Raw genomic sequence first — 15,071 nt, forward strand, 5'->3', positions numbered from 1 at the left:
TTAATGGGAAAATAGGAAAAAAATGTGGGAAAAAAATCATTTTTTTTCAGTTTTCGGCCATTATAGTTTTTAAATAATGCATGCTACTGTAATTAAAGCCCATGAAATGTATTTGCCCATTTGTCCCAGTTATTACACCATTGAAATTATGTCCCTATCACAATGTTTGGCGCCAATATTTTAATTGGAAATAAAGGTGCATGTTTTTCAGTTTTGCGTCCATCCCTAATTACAAGCCCATAGTTTATAAAGTAACAGTGTTATACCCTCTTGACATAAATATTTAAAAAGTTCAGTCCCTTAAGTAACTATTTATGTATTTTTTTTATTGTAAAAATGTTTTTATTTTTTTTATTACAAAAAAAATAATAATTGGGGAGTGTGGTAGGTAATTAGTTAATTTTTAGTGTAAAACTATTGTATTTGTATATGAAAAATGCTTTAGGGTGTAGTTTTACTATTTGGCCACAAGATGGCCACAGTAACTTTTTTGTTTATGCGACCTGCAAGCGTATAGGAAGTACGCTTGCAGGAAGTGTTATGAGGCTGGGAAACTTTTTTTTTTTCTTCACAATGATCGCTGCTTCTCATAGAAGCAGCTGATCATTGCGGGAGCTTAGATCAACGAACGGGAATGGTTTTTCCCGTTCATTGATCTCCGGCCGAGCGGGCGGCGGCGTGCACGTGAGTGCAAGTGCGAGCGCGGGCAGCGGCGGGAGGTGCGGATATCTCCGTCCCTGGTGTTGGCAGGGTGGAAAAAGGGACGGAGATATCTGTACCGCTGGGGGTAAAGTGGTTAAACATTAAACACTCGTACTGCATAACTCACGAGGTAGGTGGTATGTATCATCTTATGTACATGTCATGGTGTTTATGCTATCGGATTTACAGGAGACATGTACAACAGTCCTTGCTAAAAGAGTACAATCACAAGGTGTAGAGGAATCCGATGCATTTCCTACAGATAGTGTGTAATTAAGAAATTGTTTGCACGTGGGGTTCTGGCAATGGATGCGCGGTTATAGTATAGCCAAGTACTGGGAAGTTTGGGTACAAGAAAAGGTGGCAGTTAGCGTTAGGCGTAGGTAGGGGGAGGTTAGTGCTATGTGCAGGTGGGTGAGTTGGTGATGGTCTTGTGAGTGTTAGGCATAAGTAGGGGAGAGTTAATGTAAGGAATAGGTAACAGATGGTACAATATCGGTAACATTACCAATGTTCTGCTACCAGCAAAATCTCATGCCCAAAATAACAGGCTTTGCTAATAAACATACGCAGCGTTGTGGATTAGATAACGTACAAACATCCATTTAAGTATTGGACAACTTGAATATCTTGAAGTTATCAATGACAAATCCAGGAGATGTAGGCAAACTATGAAGAAGTGTCTCTCATGCTCAGTTCACATGGCTAAACGTTAAATTATTTCTTATCCTTTCCAACCATAACAGCATAACAATGCCAAGGTCATCAGTGGCTACATAAAATTCGAACATCAGAAGGCACGTGGACACACACAAAGCTAGAGTCGCCTAGAAAGCAGCAATCATGTATCAGCCAATTGTTATGGAGCTTCTTCTCAGCTCTGCAACATCACACCGATTATAGAAACCAAAAAAGTGCTCTGCTTGGTTTCCACTGACATTCCATCACAATCAAAACTCTCAACACCAAGTCATGCTCTGAGAACTCACATTGCTTCCACAATATGATACCTCCTTCAGGGCTTTATTACTGTAAGAATGGAAAAAGGGAAGATGTGCTTAGTGATGCGAGATAAGCTAGGCCCTTTATCTATACACCTCTTTATTTATGATCTGCCAGGAGATGTAGACCAGAATGCAGTTCTAGATGGACTGGACATGTGTTGAATGGAGAACACTAGTGAACATCTTATGTAGGCTTATGTATCAATTTGTTTGATACAACTGTTTTGGTTCTGCATACAGGTCCCCCCCCCCTGCCCACCAACAACTCACTGCCAATCATACATGCTGGAAAATAATGCCTGATTGTTTTTGCTATACATCGCCACAGTCACTGGCAACTCACCCCTGGATGTGTGCCCGGTCTCATCTCTCCAAACAGTATGTTTGTATAGCGATTGTTCCAAAACTCTATGCAACAGCAACTCAAAGTGGGCCTTTCCGCAGACTTCCAGAGGCACAAATGACTGTACAGCTTTCAGTATAGCCAGACAGAAATCCAATAGTCTATTTTACATGTGGTACATTCTGTAACCCTAAAGTTACAGGTTTTGTAGCCCCTGGAAGCCAGGTCACTCCCCCTCACCTTCCTTCTCCTCTTTCTAGAGTTACACAAATGGTGAGGGGATATTCATGAGCAAGCAGACCTTGCCTGCCCCATCCTCACTGCCCTGGGCTGCCCAACTAGGTGGTGTAAAAGAGCAGCATACAAGGACAGGGAAGGTTATCTAGGACTCTACCGATGAGTTGAACCAAGCCACTTCTACAAAACAAGCATAAAGACCACGGGACCAACAAATTGTGGGCTCTGCAAAAACATACCTGGACATGACTTATGCATATGTGGGCAACTGAAACCTCATACACACGTTAGATGAAACTCGTCCGAGGTCGTTAACTACCACCTCTGCCGAGATTAGCCTGCAGGTCAATGATGCCTCTGTCAGCCTCCTATGTGTGTACAAGGCTTTAGCTTAAGCTAGTGATAAGAGTGTATATGAGCTTTTGGGAATTGCCCATTGAATGTAAACAAAAGCTGAAGCCATTTGGTTAAAAAAAATATTTTGACCATTTCAGCTTCCTGTAATGCTGATCTTCTGGCTATTCTGAAAAACCACCTGTGAAATGACACAGAAGTGTTCCAGCTGAGGGACTCAAAGCATTCTAATCAAGGGAATCAGCAGCTTGGCAATCCCACCCTTCCATCATTCATGATGGGCATACTCCAACTACCTATGCATGCTCGGGTGCCAGAGACAGCTATCATCAGCACTAAGGTCGTGCAGCTGCCAAGGTGAATGCTGTCCTTATAGTCATAAAGAGGGAAAAGAGGCGCCCTGAATGTATAAAAGCTTCTAAAAACAGTGTAAAAACGAAAAGGGTATCAAGGTCTCTTACCTCACTGACAAAATCTTTGTAAACTACAAAAGATTTTTATTTAGCACAGGCAACGCGTTTCGCGGGTCTGAGCCCGCTTCCTCAGGCCAATGAAAGTGCCAAAAGATAAAAATCAGTCAGCATAGGGAGCCTCTGCTGACTGATTTTTATCTTTTGGCACCCCTGTACCCCTGTATAGTACACCCCTGTACATAACCTGTCCGACGGGTGGTTACAGAACTCCCGCGGTTGCCGCCACGGTGGGCATCTGTCTCCGTTTTTTTTTAAGAGAGACGACCACCTCCGGGTCCTTGCAGGACCACCCCGAGTTGAGTCGGGTTCATGGTCTCCACCTGCTTCCTGTGGTTGGTTGCTCCTTGCAACTCTCCTTTGTGAGTAGTATTCTTCTCCTTATTACTGTTCATACTTACCATTAACATACTACACTATTTGGCTCCCGTTTTTGTATCCTGTGCTTTTCTTTATAGGGTGTTGTGACACACCTACCCCAGTCTGTCCTTATAGTGACACTGAATGCAGAACAATCTCATGGCTTAATTTCGGCAGTATTATAAATGCATGGACAGTATGTATTATATTTGGCAGTGCTTCCGGTTTTGTTTTACATATCTACCAGTAAATCCGTGATTCTCAAAAGAATTGCACATTATAACCGCCGCAGAGTCCCCCCACCCCCCCACCCTTTTCCCTAAGCCTATGGGCTTGCACACCAAAGCCTGCCCAAAGGGACGGATCGGGGGGGGGGGGGGGGTCAAGCGGGTCTCTTGCCCCAAGAGCAGGTTGTTGAATTCTTAAAAAGGCGGCAAAATAAATGGCTGCACCAGCGCAGTAGGTGGTGGTGAGTGCACAGTTGTGTCCATTCCGAGCATAATCAATTAGTTATATAGATAAGCTGCAGTGGTGAAACACAATGGAAAGTTCATGCCCTCGCAAACCACTAAAACATCTTTTAAAAGGTAACAAAAAGAAAAAAAGAAAGTCCTAGTGGGAATGAGCCCATGATCATTTTCCTTTGTTAGACTATATCTGATGAATTGTGGGGATGAGGGACACAGAATATGTTGTGATTGGAAAGCCACTTGGTGGCAATCTAAAAATAATATCTTGAAAGCCAATTTCAGCCAAACCTTTTGGTTGGCTTTGGATAGAATGGGGAAGGGTTGCTTAGCGTTAGATATAATCTATCTGAAATGGTTTGTGGAGCTTGTGGTTTGTTCTTCTGCTTTATTTTGGGATAAAGTGGAAGACTATGTTATTTGATATATCCTGACCTGCTTTGACTTGAATAAAACTTTTTTGAAAAAAAATAAAAATTGTAAAGCAATGCAGATGTCAGCATATTACAGATACATAGTGGTAATGATAATAATTGTAATTATAATAAAAAATATACAGGATCTTCTCAAAAAATTGGCATATTGTGATAAAGTTCATTATTTTATGTACTGATAAACATTAGACTTTCATATATTTTAGATTCATTACACACAACTGAAGTAGTTCAAGCCTTTTATTGTTTTAATATTGATGATTTTGGCATACAGCTCATGAAAACCCAAAATACCTATCTCAAAAAATTAGCATATGTCATCCGACCAATAAAAGAAAAGTGTTTTTAAAACAAAAAAAGTCAACCTTCAAATAATTATGTTCAGTTATGCGCTCAATACTTGGTCGGGAATCCTTTTGCAGAAATGACTGCTTCAATGCGGCGTGGCATGGAGGCAATAAAAGGCTTTAACTGCATCAGTTGTGTGTAATGAATCAAAAATATATGAAAGTCTAATGTTTATCAGCACATTACAGAAAATAATGAACTTTATCACAATATGCTAATTTTTTGAGAAGATCCTGTAGTATAAGCAGAACAGTCAGAAAATTAGCATTTTCAAAAGGGAATTAGCAGGGAGTCCTCTTATATCAAGAGTCCTTTATGGTGTAATTGTAGTGAAAAAAGTGCCCTAAGGTGTAAATAATAAATAATACTAAATAATACTTACCTTGAGAGGGGAAAGCCTCGGGATCCTCAATAGGCTTCCCTCATCCTCTGTTGCTTTGTTCCAGCGCTGGGACTCGTGCATGTGCACTATCTGTCCCACTATATTTCTTCAGATCAGCTGTGCGCCTGCGCAGTAGCATGGACCCGATAGGGCTCAGCTTTTTCCACAGGGGCCCAAGTGGGACAGTGCTAGTTTGGGTCCACAGGGAGGCCACACTTCGGGGTCCCAGCGCTGGAACAGGCTGGCTGGCTGAAAAGAACGTGAGAAGCCTTTTTGTATCCAGACGCTTCCCCCTTCTGAGAGTAAATATCTAAACAAAGCCTATGCAAACCTCACAGATTTGCTTTAACCACTTGTGCACCAACAGTCTGGCCCCTTAAAGGACAACTGAAGAGAAAAGAATATGGAGGCTGCCATATGTATTTCCTGTTAAACCATACCAGCTGACTGGCTGTCCTGCTGATCTATTTGGCTGCAGCAGTATCTGAATCACACCAGAAACAAGCATACAGCAAACCTTGTCAGATCTGATAATAGTGTCAGAAACACCTGATCTGCTGCATGCTTGTTCAGGGTCTATGGCTAAAAGTTTTAGAGCCAGAGGATCAGAAGGACAGCCAGGAAACTGGTATTGCTTAAAAGGAAAAAAATATGGCAGCCTCCATATACCTCTCACTTCAGTTGTCGTTTAGCGACCAGAGACTGCTGGCACCAAAAAAACTGCCACATACCGACAAATTTCTGCACATACCAGCCGCTCCCGCTGGTCACGCTGCTCTCCCACCACCGCAGGCTCCTCTATATGCCGTCGCTATGACGGCAGAGCTGTGTGAGCAGATCAGGAGCCACTTTCATTGGCTCCTGATCCTGTCCATCAATGTAAGCCAATGGGATTGGCGTACAGTGTTCACGCGGCCAGGAGCCAAAGAAAGCAGCTCCTGACCGGCTCACTGAGTGAGTGAACTGCAGCGGGAGAAAGCGACGTGATCGTTGTAGTGGCAGGTATGTGCGCTTTCCGAAGCAGTAAAATTTACGCCCTGTCAGAGCCGCAGCACCACCTGCAGGACGTACATTTGTACTGCCTCGGTCCAGAAGCAATTAAGTACAAAAAACAACAAAAAGTGATATTATTGCTTACCCTCTGATAGTTTCTACAGATCTCAGGTCTTCACTCTAACCCCTACTTGAGGCTCTGCTCCGCAATTACCTGTCACCCACAAACCAGTCAGAGCACCTCCAGCACTAAAGACGAACTACTGAAATGTATCACCGTGGAAAGAGTTTTTGTTTTTTCCTGCCTCATCCTGCTGTTTTTCTTGGATAAAATTATACCTACGGCTTATTTTTCTCTGCTTATGAACGTTACAAATAAGCTAATATAAAACAGCTGCCATAAATCCATATACATATAAAAAAAAAGTTTCAGATTTAAAGCAGAATTCCTGACATAATTTTAAAAGTGGATCCGAGATGAACTTTTACTCATTGCATAATTGTGTTCCTTTCCTATTGTTTATAGGGCATTCCTCAAGCCAAATACTTTCTTGTTTTTGTTTTAATACTCTAATTCCCTATAAACTAAAAAAGCCCCACCCACAGTTTTTCAGAGAGCCTTGGCAGTAGCAAGGGCTCATGGGAGCTCAGTCTGGGCAGGAGGAGGGGGAGGTATTACTAGCCAGAGATTTCAGAGGCAGGGGGGAGGGATGGAGGAGGGGGATTAGGTTTTTTCACAGTCTGAGTGCTGATGGTGCAGATAAGACTGCCTCTGTGTAATGATTACAAACAACATGGCTGCCCTCATTGTATCATAGGAAGAATAATCATATTCTATTAAAACTGTTTGCAGATAGATATGCTGTGTAAACTATCTAAACTTTAGATAAGATATATAGACAAGTTACTTGTTATAGGTAGTTTTTCATCTCGGATCTGCTTTAAAAACCAACTTGTGGTGAGAGACGCTCCTACTCCCCTTCCCAGGAAGGCTCCCTCTTGCTCCTACTGCTTCTCTCCTTCTCTTCCAGGTCCATTATTACATTGATGCTAGTGATGATCGTAATCAACAAATTACGATTTAGCTAAATTTCGCATACATTTTCGCAATTACACTTCTACGTAATTACAATTTGCTAATTCGATTTTGTGTAGTCATTCGTAATTTCGCATAAAATGTCGTGAAATTTCTTGACAACTTTAGCAGTGAAAAGCAAAGCCCGCATACATACTATTGACACCAAAATTGCTACATATGTTAAGGAGAATCGTGGGTGCAAGTAAAAAAATAAATTTTGCAAAAAGACCTTATAGTTTTTGAGAAACTAGATCTTAAAAATGCAAGTAAAAAATGTTTTTTTTAACTTAGAAAAATTACAGTTTAAAAACCATTTTTAAAATCGAGTTTCTCAAAAAGTACAATTTTTGAAAAATTATTTTTGTGACTTACACCCATTATTCTGCTTAACTTATGTAGCAATTTTGGTAGCAATAGCAGTATTTGAGTCTTGTGATTGGTCTAAAATTTCCATGGTATTCCAACTTCCGAGGTAAACCTCCGTATTCCCTAACTGGTCCAATACTACCCAATATCTCAGAGTAATGTGATATTTCGGATTTTAGGGCAATCACAACACTCGGAATTCAGAAGTACTTGGCAGCATTGGACCAATCTGAGAACGCTATGGTTTTCTGCAGAAATTAGAATATCACCGAAATTTTAGACCAATCATAAGGCACTGTTACTACCAAGTTTTAAAGAGTCTTGTGATTGGTTTAAAATTTCTGCGGTATTTTGATTTGCAAGGAAAAATTCTACAGCCTGTGATAGGTCCAATGTTTACGAGCTCTGTGATTGGGCTAAAATTTCCGAGCTGCAGTATTTCCATGGAATACCGATCTTCTGAGACAGATTGCTGATTACCTCTGCCCATTTCCGATTGAAAACTCTGAAATTGGTATTCCACAGAAAAAATATCTGTACTTGGGAGCTCCAAAATCCAAGATGGTATCTAGTTCTGCCCCCTCTAGTACTAAGGTGTATGGGGCTGCTTTGATTGAGAGCCACTATCCAGTCACCACAGTAGTGACCAGAAGGTGGGAGAACCCTCAGCCATCACTGGTCAGAGACAACTACTGCAGAATTCACTTTTAGACTAGAGGAGCAGATCTGGAGTAAGAGAAAAGAAGCAGTACTGGGCGGATGCCTTTCTGGAAAGATGCGTATTACCTTTTCTCCTCACAAGCTGCTTCATACATTTTGCCAGAAATTTCATTTTATGTAAAAATTAAGGTTCCTTGTGCAGACTTTATGTACATGTCTGTTATTTGCAACACATTTCTTAAAAAGCCATAGATAATACAAAATGTTCTAGTGCTTGATAGACCATATGGAAGAAACGTTTCTAAAAACTGCGTAAAAAGGTCCTTCCCAAGTCTGAACTTGTAAAAATAAAAAAATATTTGCCATTCACACTCTTTCGTTTCTTCGTCATTTTGCCCAACCCTATGTTAATTGCTAATTATTTGGAGACGTGTTTGAAAAGGTCATCTTTCTCTACAACTCTGATACGACTTGATATTCCCATCTCTGAATCATTATAGTAGTTTATAGTATTCACACTATTCATTTATGTACAGTTTTGAGTATGGGTCTCCCTTACATCATCACTGCTGCGAGAATATCTGTTGGTGGTTCTTGGCCGTGAAATTGCACTGCTGTTAGTTATATTTCCTTCTGCATATTGTCCATATTCGGAATTGATCCTGTCTGCCACCATCCCTTCTTTCTCTGGAGGTTCCTCCACTGCCGTATCAAAATCTTTGCTATGGCGGTAGATGTAGGAAGCATGTTTTACTGAACGTTTGAGGAGATGCCTCCTGAAAGCCCTCTGGATTTTGATGGCACAGACCTCCTCTTGCTTTCGTTTCAGTGTGGTGGTGATGGGTTCATATGACACTTTGGAGGGGTTTGCTGCCATGAACTTTTCTTCCATTGACGCCTTTAGAGCATCCATTTCCCCAGAGTCTCCCAAGACTTCTTTAGTCAAAGCAAACAAAATATCTAAGCAGTGGATTTTATCTCCAGTAACCATGGGTAGGTCCATAGTGACTAACTTAATCTTGTTTGGCTTTGGTATTCGTAAAGGTTCTTGTAGGGTATCCACAAATTCTGACATGCGACTATAGGCAACAAATTGTGTGGCATCAGGGTCAAATTTCTCCCAGGTTTCGTAAAACATCTCAAAATCATCCTCACAGAGCGGTTCACTGCTTTCTTCTGTGGCCACATTGAAGTTCTCCAAGATAATGGCAATGTACATATTCACGACAATCAAAAAAGAGATAATGATATAGCTGCAGAAGAATATAATTCCCATAGAAGGATTTCCACAGTTACCAGTCACTGCAGTTCCAGGGTTCTCTGCATGTGGGTCACAGTCAGGAGGGCCACTATTTAGAATTGGATTCAAAAGGCCATCCCATCCAGCTGAGGTTGTAATCTGGAACAAGCAAATGATGCTATTGCCAAACGTCTCAAAGTTAAATATATCATCAATTCCTGATTCTTTCTTCACATAAGCAAAGTTGGACATTCCAAATATGGAGTAGATAAACATGACTAAGAACAGCAGCAAACCAATGTTAAACAGGGCTGGAAGAGACATCATCAAGGCAAAGAGCAAAGTTCGTATTCCCTTGGCGCCTTTAATCAGTCGAAGAACCCTTCCGATTCTAGCAAGCCTTATAACTCTGAATAGTGTTGGGGACACAAAGTACTCTGCTATGAGGTCTGACAGAACAATGCCTGGAAAAAATAAAAAATGACATTTGTTAGTCTCTGCAACATACTTGTAGAGACATACTATTATCTATATTATAAAGAAGGCGTGCAAATACAGTAAGTCACAGGCCACATTGTTTAAGATTTAACATTTATTGTTTCAAACTAGTAATGAGGGGAGAGGATCAGGAGAAGAGGTGACCAGAGAGGAAGACAGGAGAATATTGTTAGAGCGGTGTTGGCATTTAGGATGGTATCTGGAAATAAGTTTATTTAGATAAGAAGAAGCTAGGTTGTAAAGAGTTTTGTAGGCGAGAGTCAGGTTTTTAAATTGTATTCTTTGTGTAACTGGCAGCCAGTGAAGGGCCTGACAGGGGATATGAATTTAATGTATATAGTGACGACATCTTTCGCTGTGCATTCACATAGTATATAGTCATGTCTTGGAGCATTCACACTTGTCCTAGCTTTTTCTGCATGCATGATTCTGTGTTCGCACTTTTTGTATTTTTTTGTACATCCTTTTGAGTCGGTCAGCTGTATAGCGTACTAGTAAGGCTGTTGCCATGATGTGGGATTTGAGCCTTTTGACCTGGGTTTGAATCCTGGCTCAAGCCAGTACGTAAAACAGTAACAGTAATGATCTTGTTCGCCTGTGGAGCTAAGTGGCTGCAGCACCCGGAAGCGATTTGAGTCCACCAGGAGAAAAACGCGATATACATGTTCTATGTCTTGTTTTTGCAATATTTTTGTAGGTGGTTGTATGCAAAATTTCACTATTTTTCCACACACAAAAGTACATCTGCAGCAAACGCGTTTTCACACTTTTTAACTACTTCAGGCTTCAGTGTTTTTTTACCTTATGTACCCGAGCAACCTTTACCACCCATTCATTCACCAATAACTTTATCACTACTTATCACAACTAAATTATCTATACCTTGTTTTTTTCTGCCACCAATTAGGCTTTCTTTGGGTGGTACATTTTGCTAAGAATTATTTTTTCTAAATGCATTTTAACTGGAATCATAAGAAATTTTTTTTATTATTTCTCAGTTTTCGGCCATTATAACTTTAAAATAATACATTCTACCATAATTAAAACCCACCTATTTTATTTGCCAATTTGTCCCGGTTATTACATTATTATTTAAATTATGTCCCTATGACAATTGCGCCAATATTTTATTTGGAAATCAAGGTGCATTGTTTTCAATTTTGCACCCATCACTATTTACAAGCTTATAATTTAAAAATGAATAGTAATATACCCTATTGATATGCATATTAAAAAAGTTAAGACCCTTAGGTAACTATTTATGGATTTTTTTTTATTGTAAGGTTTTTGTTTTTTTTCATTAATTTTATTTGGGTGTTTTTGGGCGAGGGTGGGAGGTAAACAGATCATTTAAAATGTAAGGTCTCTACATTAAAAAAAAAAAAAAAGTATGTAGATGTAGCGTTACTATTAGGCCACAAGATGGCCAATTTATTTGTTTTTACAGGCGTCCTGTAAGCGTACCATGTACGCTTACAGGAAGTGAAGAGGGGATGTCTCACTTAGAATGATCGCGGCTTCTCATGGAAGCCAGCGATCGTTCTAACAGAAATAACTGCAAATCCTGCCTCTGTCTCTTAGGGCCAGTTCACACTAAGAACACAAATCACAATCACAATCATGATTTTGTAACAATTTACATTTTGATTCCCGTTAACAGAATGAGCTTCATAACGCAAACACCCCCAAAGTGATGCATGCAGCACGTTTGCTATTTATGCAAAGCGCAAATGCTTCAGTGAAAATGACCCCATAGGAATAAATTACCAGCATCGCTTTGCTGATAGCCATCGATTAGCAAAGCGCTGAAAAGCGCTCAAGTGTGAATCAGCCCTTAGACAAGCCCAACACCCAATCTCTAGTTGTAGTCTAATACCCCTACCGTACTGCAAGGCCAAATTTAGGGGAATTGCATTAACTTATCAATGTGTTTTTGAGTTTGAGGAAGAACCTGGAGGGCTTGGAGGAAAAACACATAAACACAAAAAATATGCAGATAGTGTCTTGGTTAAGATTTGAGCCTAAAACTCCATGGTAAAAGTGTGATTCAGTACAGAAGTGTCTACTCATCAGTGTCCACAATACCATTGAAAAGAAACTAGAAACTATATATTGAAGACCCCAAAATGGGCAACAAACTTACCAGCTATAGAAAGGATGACCACCACAAAATCAAATACGTTCCACCCGACTGTGAAGAAATATTGTCGCAGTGCAAACATCTTAAGGAGACACTCCCCAGTGAAGATGACGATGAAGAAAAGATTGATCTTGAAAAGTATACTGATTTTCTCTTCACTTTGGTCATCCGTTTCCACCATCATCGTCACCATGTTCAGGCAGATCAAGATCATAATTACAATGTCAAAGGCTTGTTTAGTGATGAAATCAAACACAACTCCTTGGACAGGATTCTGCGGAAAACACAGCCAACGGTAGAGCAGACAGCATTAGTGGGAGGAAGAGTGAAAGGTTAGCTTTAAACGTTATACATTAAAAAATAAGAACATAAGTAGCCACAAGAAATAACACACGCCTACTTTCGTCAAGCACCGTTTATTTCATTGTATATTTTCCAGGTCCACCACGTTATAAAATGTGGGATTGCAAATACATTCAGATGAATCCTATGAAAATATCAGTTACATTCAGGTTTAAAGAGATATTCCACATTTGCTAGAGAGTTCAGGTATATTCCTTGCAATTATTAATAACAAACATCAGGGGAATTGATTGTTAGGATCCCCTCCAGTTACCAATGGCAAAGCTAGGTACACTGCAGCGAGCATGATCATGGCAGTTTGTGGGTGTGGCCAAATAACCAATGTAAACCTAGCATGGGTTTAACTAAAAATGAGTACCACAGCTCCTTCCCTCAGAAAATCTTTGCACCGAGTCAACCACCCCACTTCCCTAAAAAAAAGAAAAAAATATGCTGATTGAAATTAAACATAAAATAATAATAAACTACCAAAAAGCATACAGAGAACTGGTGATTATGGTGGTTTGATAACAAAAGCTGATTTTTTCCTATAATAAAGTCAAGGTACAGTGTAGAGCTACAGAAAAGAGATGTCGGTCACGTAGTAGCCATTGCCCCCCACCCTGCCAATTCTCCTACTGGCAGCTCTTAGGCTTGGTTTCCACTTCACCAGATGCACGCTAAGGCCACATCATATTCTGAGAGACTATGCTGTGCCCTACTGCATGCAGGGCTGGATTTACCATAAGGCACTGTAGGCACGTGCCTACAGGCGCCTGATGATGGAATGGTGGCTTACTCCCCTCCCCTAGAACCTCTCTTCCTCCTTGCATTCCATTGGACAGATCTCCCTTCAGTCTGAGTGACCTCTAGCTACCTAATACATGTGGGCACCTCTAGGTACATAATACTGAGAGTACTTCTGGCTACGTAATGCTAAGATGCACCTGTAGCTACCTTAGGTATGGGCAAAAGAAGTAAGGGAGAAGTGACAGCTGGGCCAGTCAGCACCCTCGCTTTGGTGGGGGTTTGTAGGTTCATGGAGGGTGAAGTCTGGGGTGCCAGGACATTTGTGCCTATAGGCTCCTGTGAGGTAAATCGGGCCTGACTGTGTGTCAACATATTCCCACTGCTCACCATTGGGCTTCGGCTCCACTGTCGCCGCCACCATTCGGGTCTTCCACCACTGCTGCCACACCTTTCAGCTCCACTGCAGGGGACACTTGCCGATATACAAATCGGGGTCTGTGCAGAAGCAAGCTCCCATTTGATTGCATTGCAAAAAACAATAATGCCTAGCAACAGGGAGGATTTTCATTGGTCCACCACTCAGTGAACCAATGAGAATCCTCCCTGTAATGGTAGCCTGGTTCTGTCGTGACTCTGATCTATATACTGGCTGAGTGTCCCTGCAGTGGAGCCAAGCAGCATAGCAGTGGCAGTGGATTACCCGAGATGACCAAAGATACCAAAGGCAGGTGAGTAGAGCAGGAACGTACGTGGTAACCAGCGTAGTGACAACATCCGCTTCAACGGTGATCCAGGAATTATCATGCAGGTTCCACATTTGCGTTCTGCTTACCCCAATGGTTTGAACGGATCCATTGCAGACTGTCAAGTGTGCACAGAGCCTATAAATAACAAAGTAACTGCAACACATGTCCATTTCTCTGATGCGGAAACGGTTCTTTATTTTTGTCTAATGGGAACGGGGCCTTACTGTCTTCACAAAGCCCTTCCCCCAGTCCTGTGCATGTCTGCCTGACAAAAAAATCTAGTAAGAAAAAACAAGGCCAGATGTGGTCACAACCACCACAGTACAAAGAAAAAGTCTAATACTATATGTGTACGTTATATAATTGCAATTGTACCTGTCAGACAACAGGAAGTACATTGGAGTGGCCTAATTCCAAGCTGCTTTAACCTTTTAACAGCCCCACCTGAGATATCTAGTGTCAGATAACTGGGCAGGGCTGTCAAGGATTGCCTAATGCAGCTTATGTAGAGTGGGAGCATTTAGATTTACCTGTTCTGAACACTGGATCGGCTCTCCCCTCCTTCCACCAAATGACCACTGTAATACCGATATCCTGTTACGTGTCTGGATCACATGATATGACATGTGATCAGGACCCAGAGGATGGTGTCAGTGTTGCAGCGCCGCTCTGTGGGGAAAAAAAAGGGATAGTGGAAGTGTCTCCTCCATCACCCCTCTTCCACCACCGACACCATCCTCTGTATCCCAATCACATGTCATATCATGTGATCCGGACCCAGAACAGGATGTAGGCATTACATCGGTTGCCCAGTGGAGGGAGAGGAGAAGCCAATCCAGTGTCCGGAAATAAATATGAACACTTCCTGCGCCCTCACTGCATAGGCTGCAAGGCTGGGGGAGGAGCTCTGGAGGAGGGAAGTGCGGAACTGTAGCGTGCAGAAGAGAATTTAAATGTGAAAAAGTTGCATTTGCATCCAGTTATTAGCATCTTATTGCCCATCTCTAGTGACCAGATTCCCATTCTACCTCACTGTCCTGGGAACATGACCATGGACCACTAGGAGTTATGGGTATGTCCATACAATGGAACAGTGTGATAATGAATACAGAAGAGGGAAACCGAGAGTCCAATATAGTGTAGTAAGTACTGCAAAA

The 15,071-nt window shown here is 41.4% G+C and overlaps 1 protein-coding gene across 2 annotated transcripts in view; it reads right to left on the reverse strand.

The window, feature by feature from the left end:
* The window catches only part of SCN4A (sodium voltage-gated channel alpha subunit 4), a 177,954-nt gene that overhangs the window by 3,313 nt on the left and 159,570 nt on the right, over positions 1–15,071 (reverse strand). For both annotated transcript variants that reach the window (XM_068263066.1, XM_068263065.1), the window contains exons 25-27: positions 12,080–12,350; positions 8,758–9,902; positions 1,692–1,731 (exon numbers count right to left, since the gene is read on the reverse strand). In XM_068263066.1, coding sequence (XP_068119167.1) covers positions 1,729–1,731; positions 8,758–9,902; positions 12,080–12,350 — 1,419 coding nt within the window. In that variant the 3' untranslated portion in view covers positions 1,692–1,728. The remainder of the gene's footprint in view (positions 1–1,691; positions 1,732–8,757; positions 9,903–12,079; positions 12,351–15,071) is intronic.

This window comes from Hyperolius riggenbachi, chromosome 12 (genome assembly GCF_040937935.1).
Source record: "Hyperolius riggenbachi isolate aHypRig1 chromosome 12, aHypRig1.pri, whole genome shotgun sequence".
NCBI classification, from domain to species: domain Eukaryota; kingdom Metazoa; phylum Chordata; class Amphibia; order Anura; family Hyperoliidae; genus Hyperolius; species Hyperolius riggenbachi.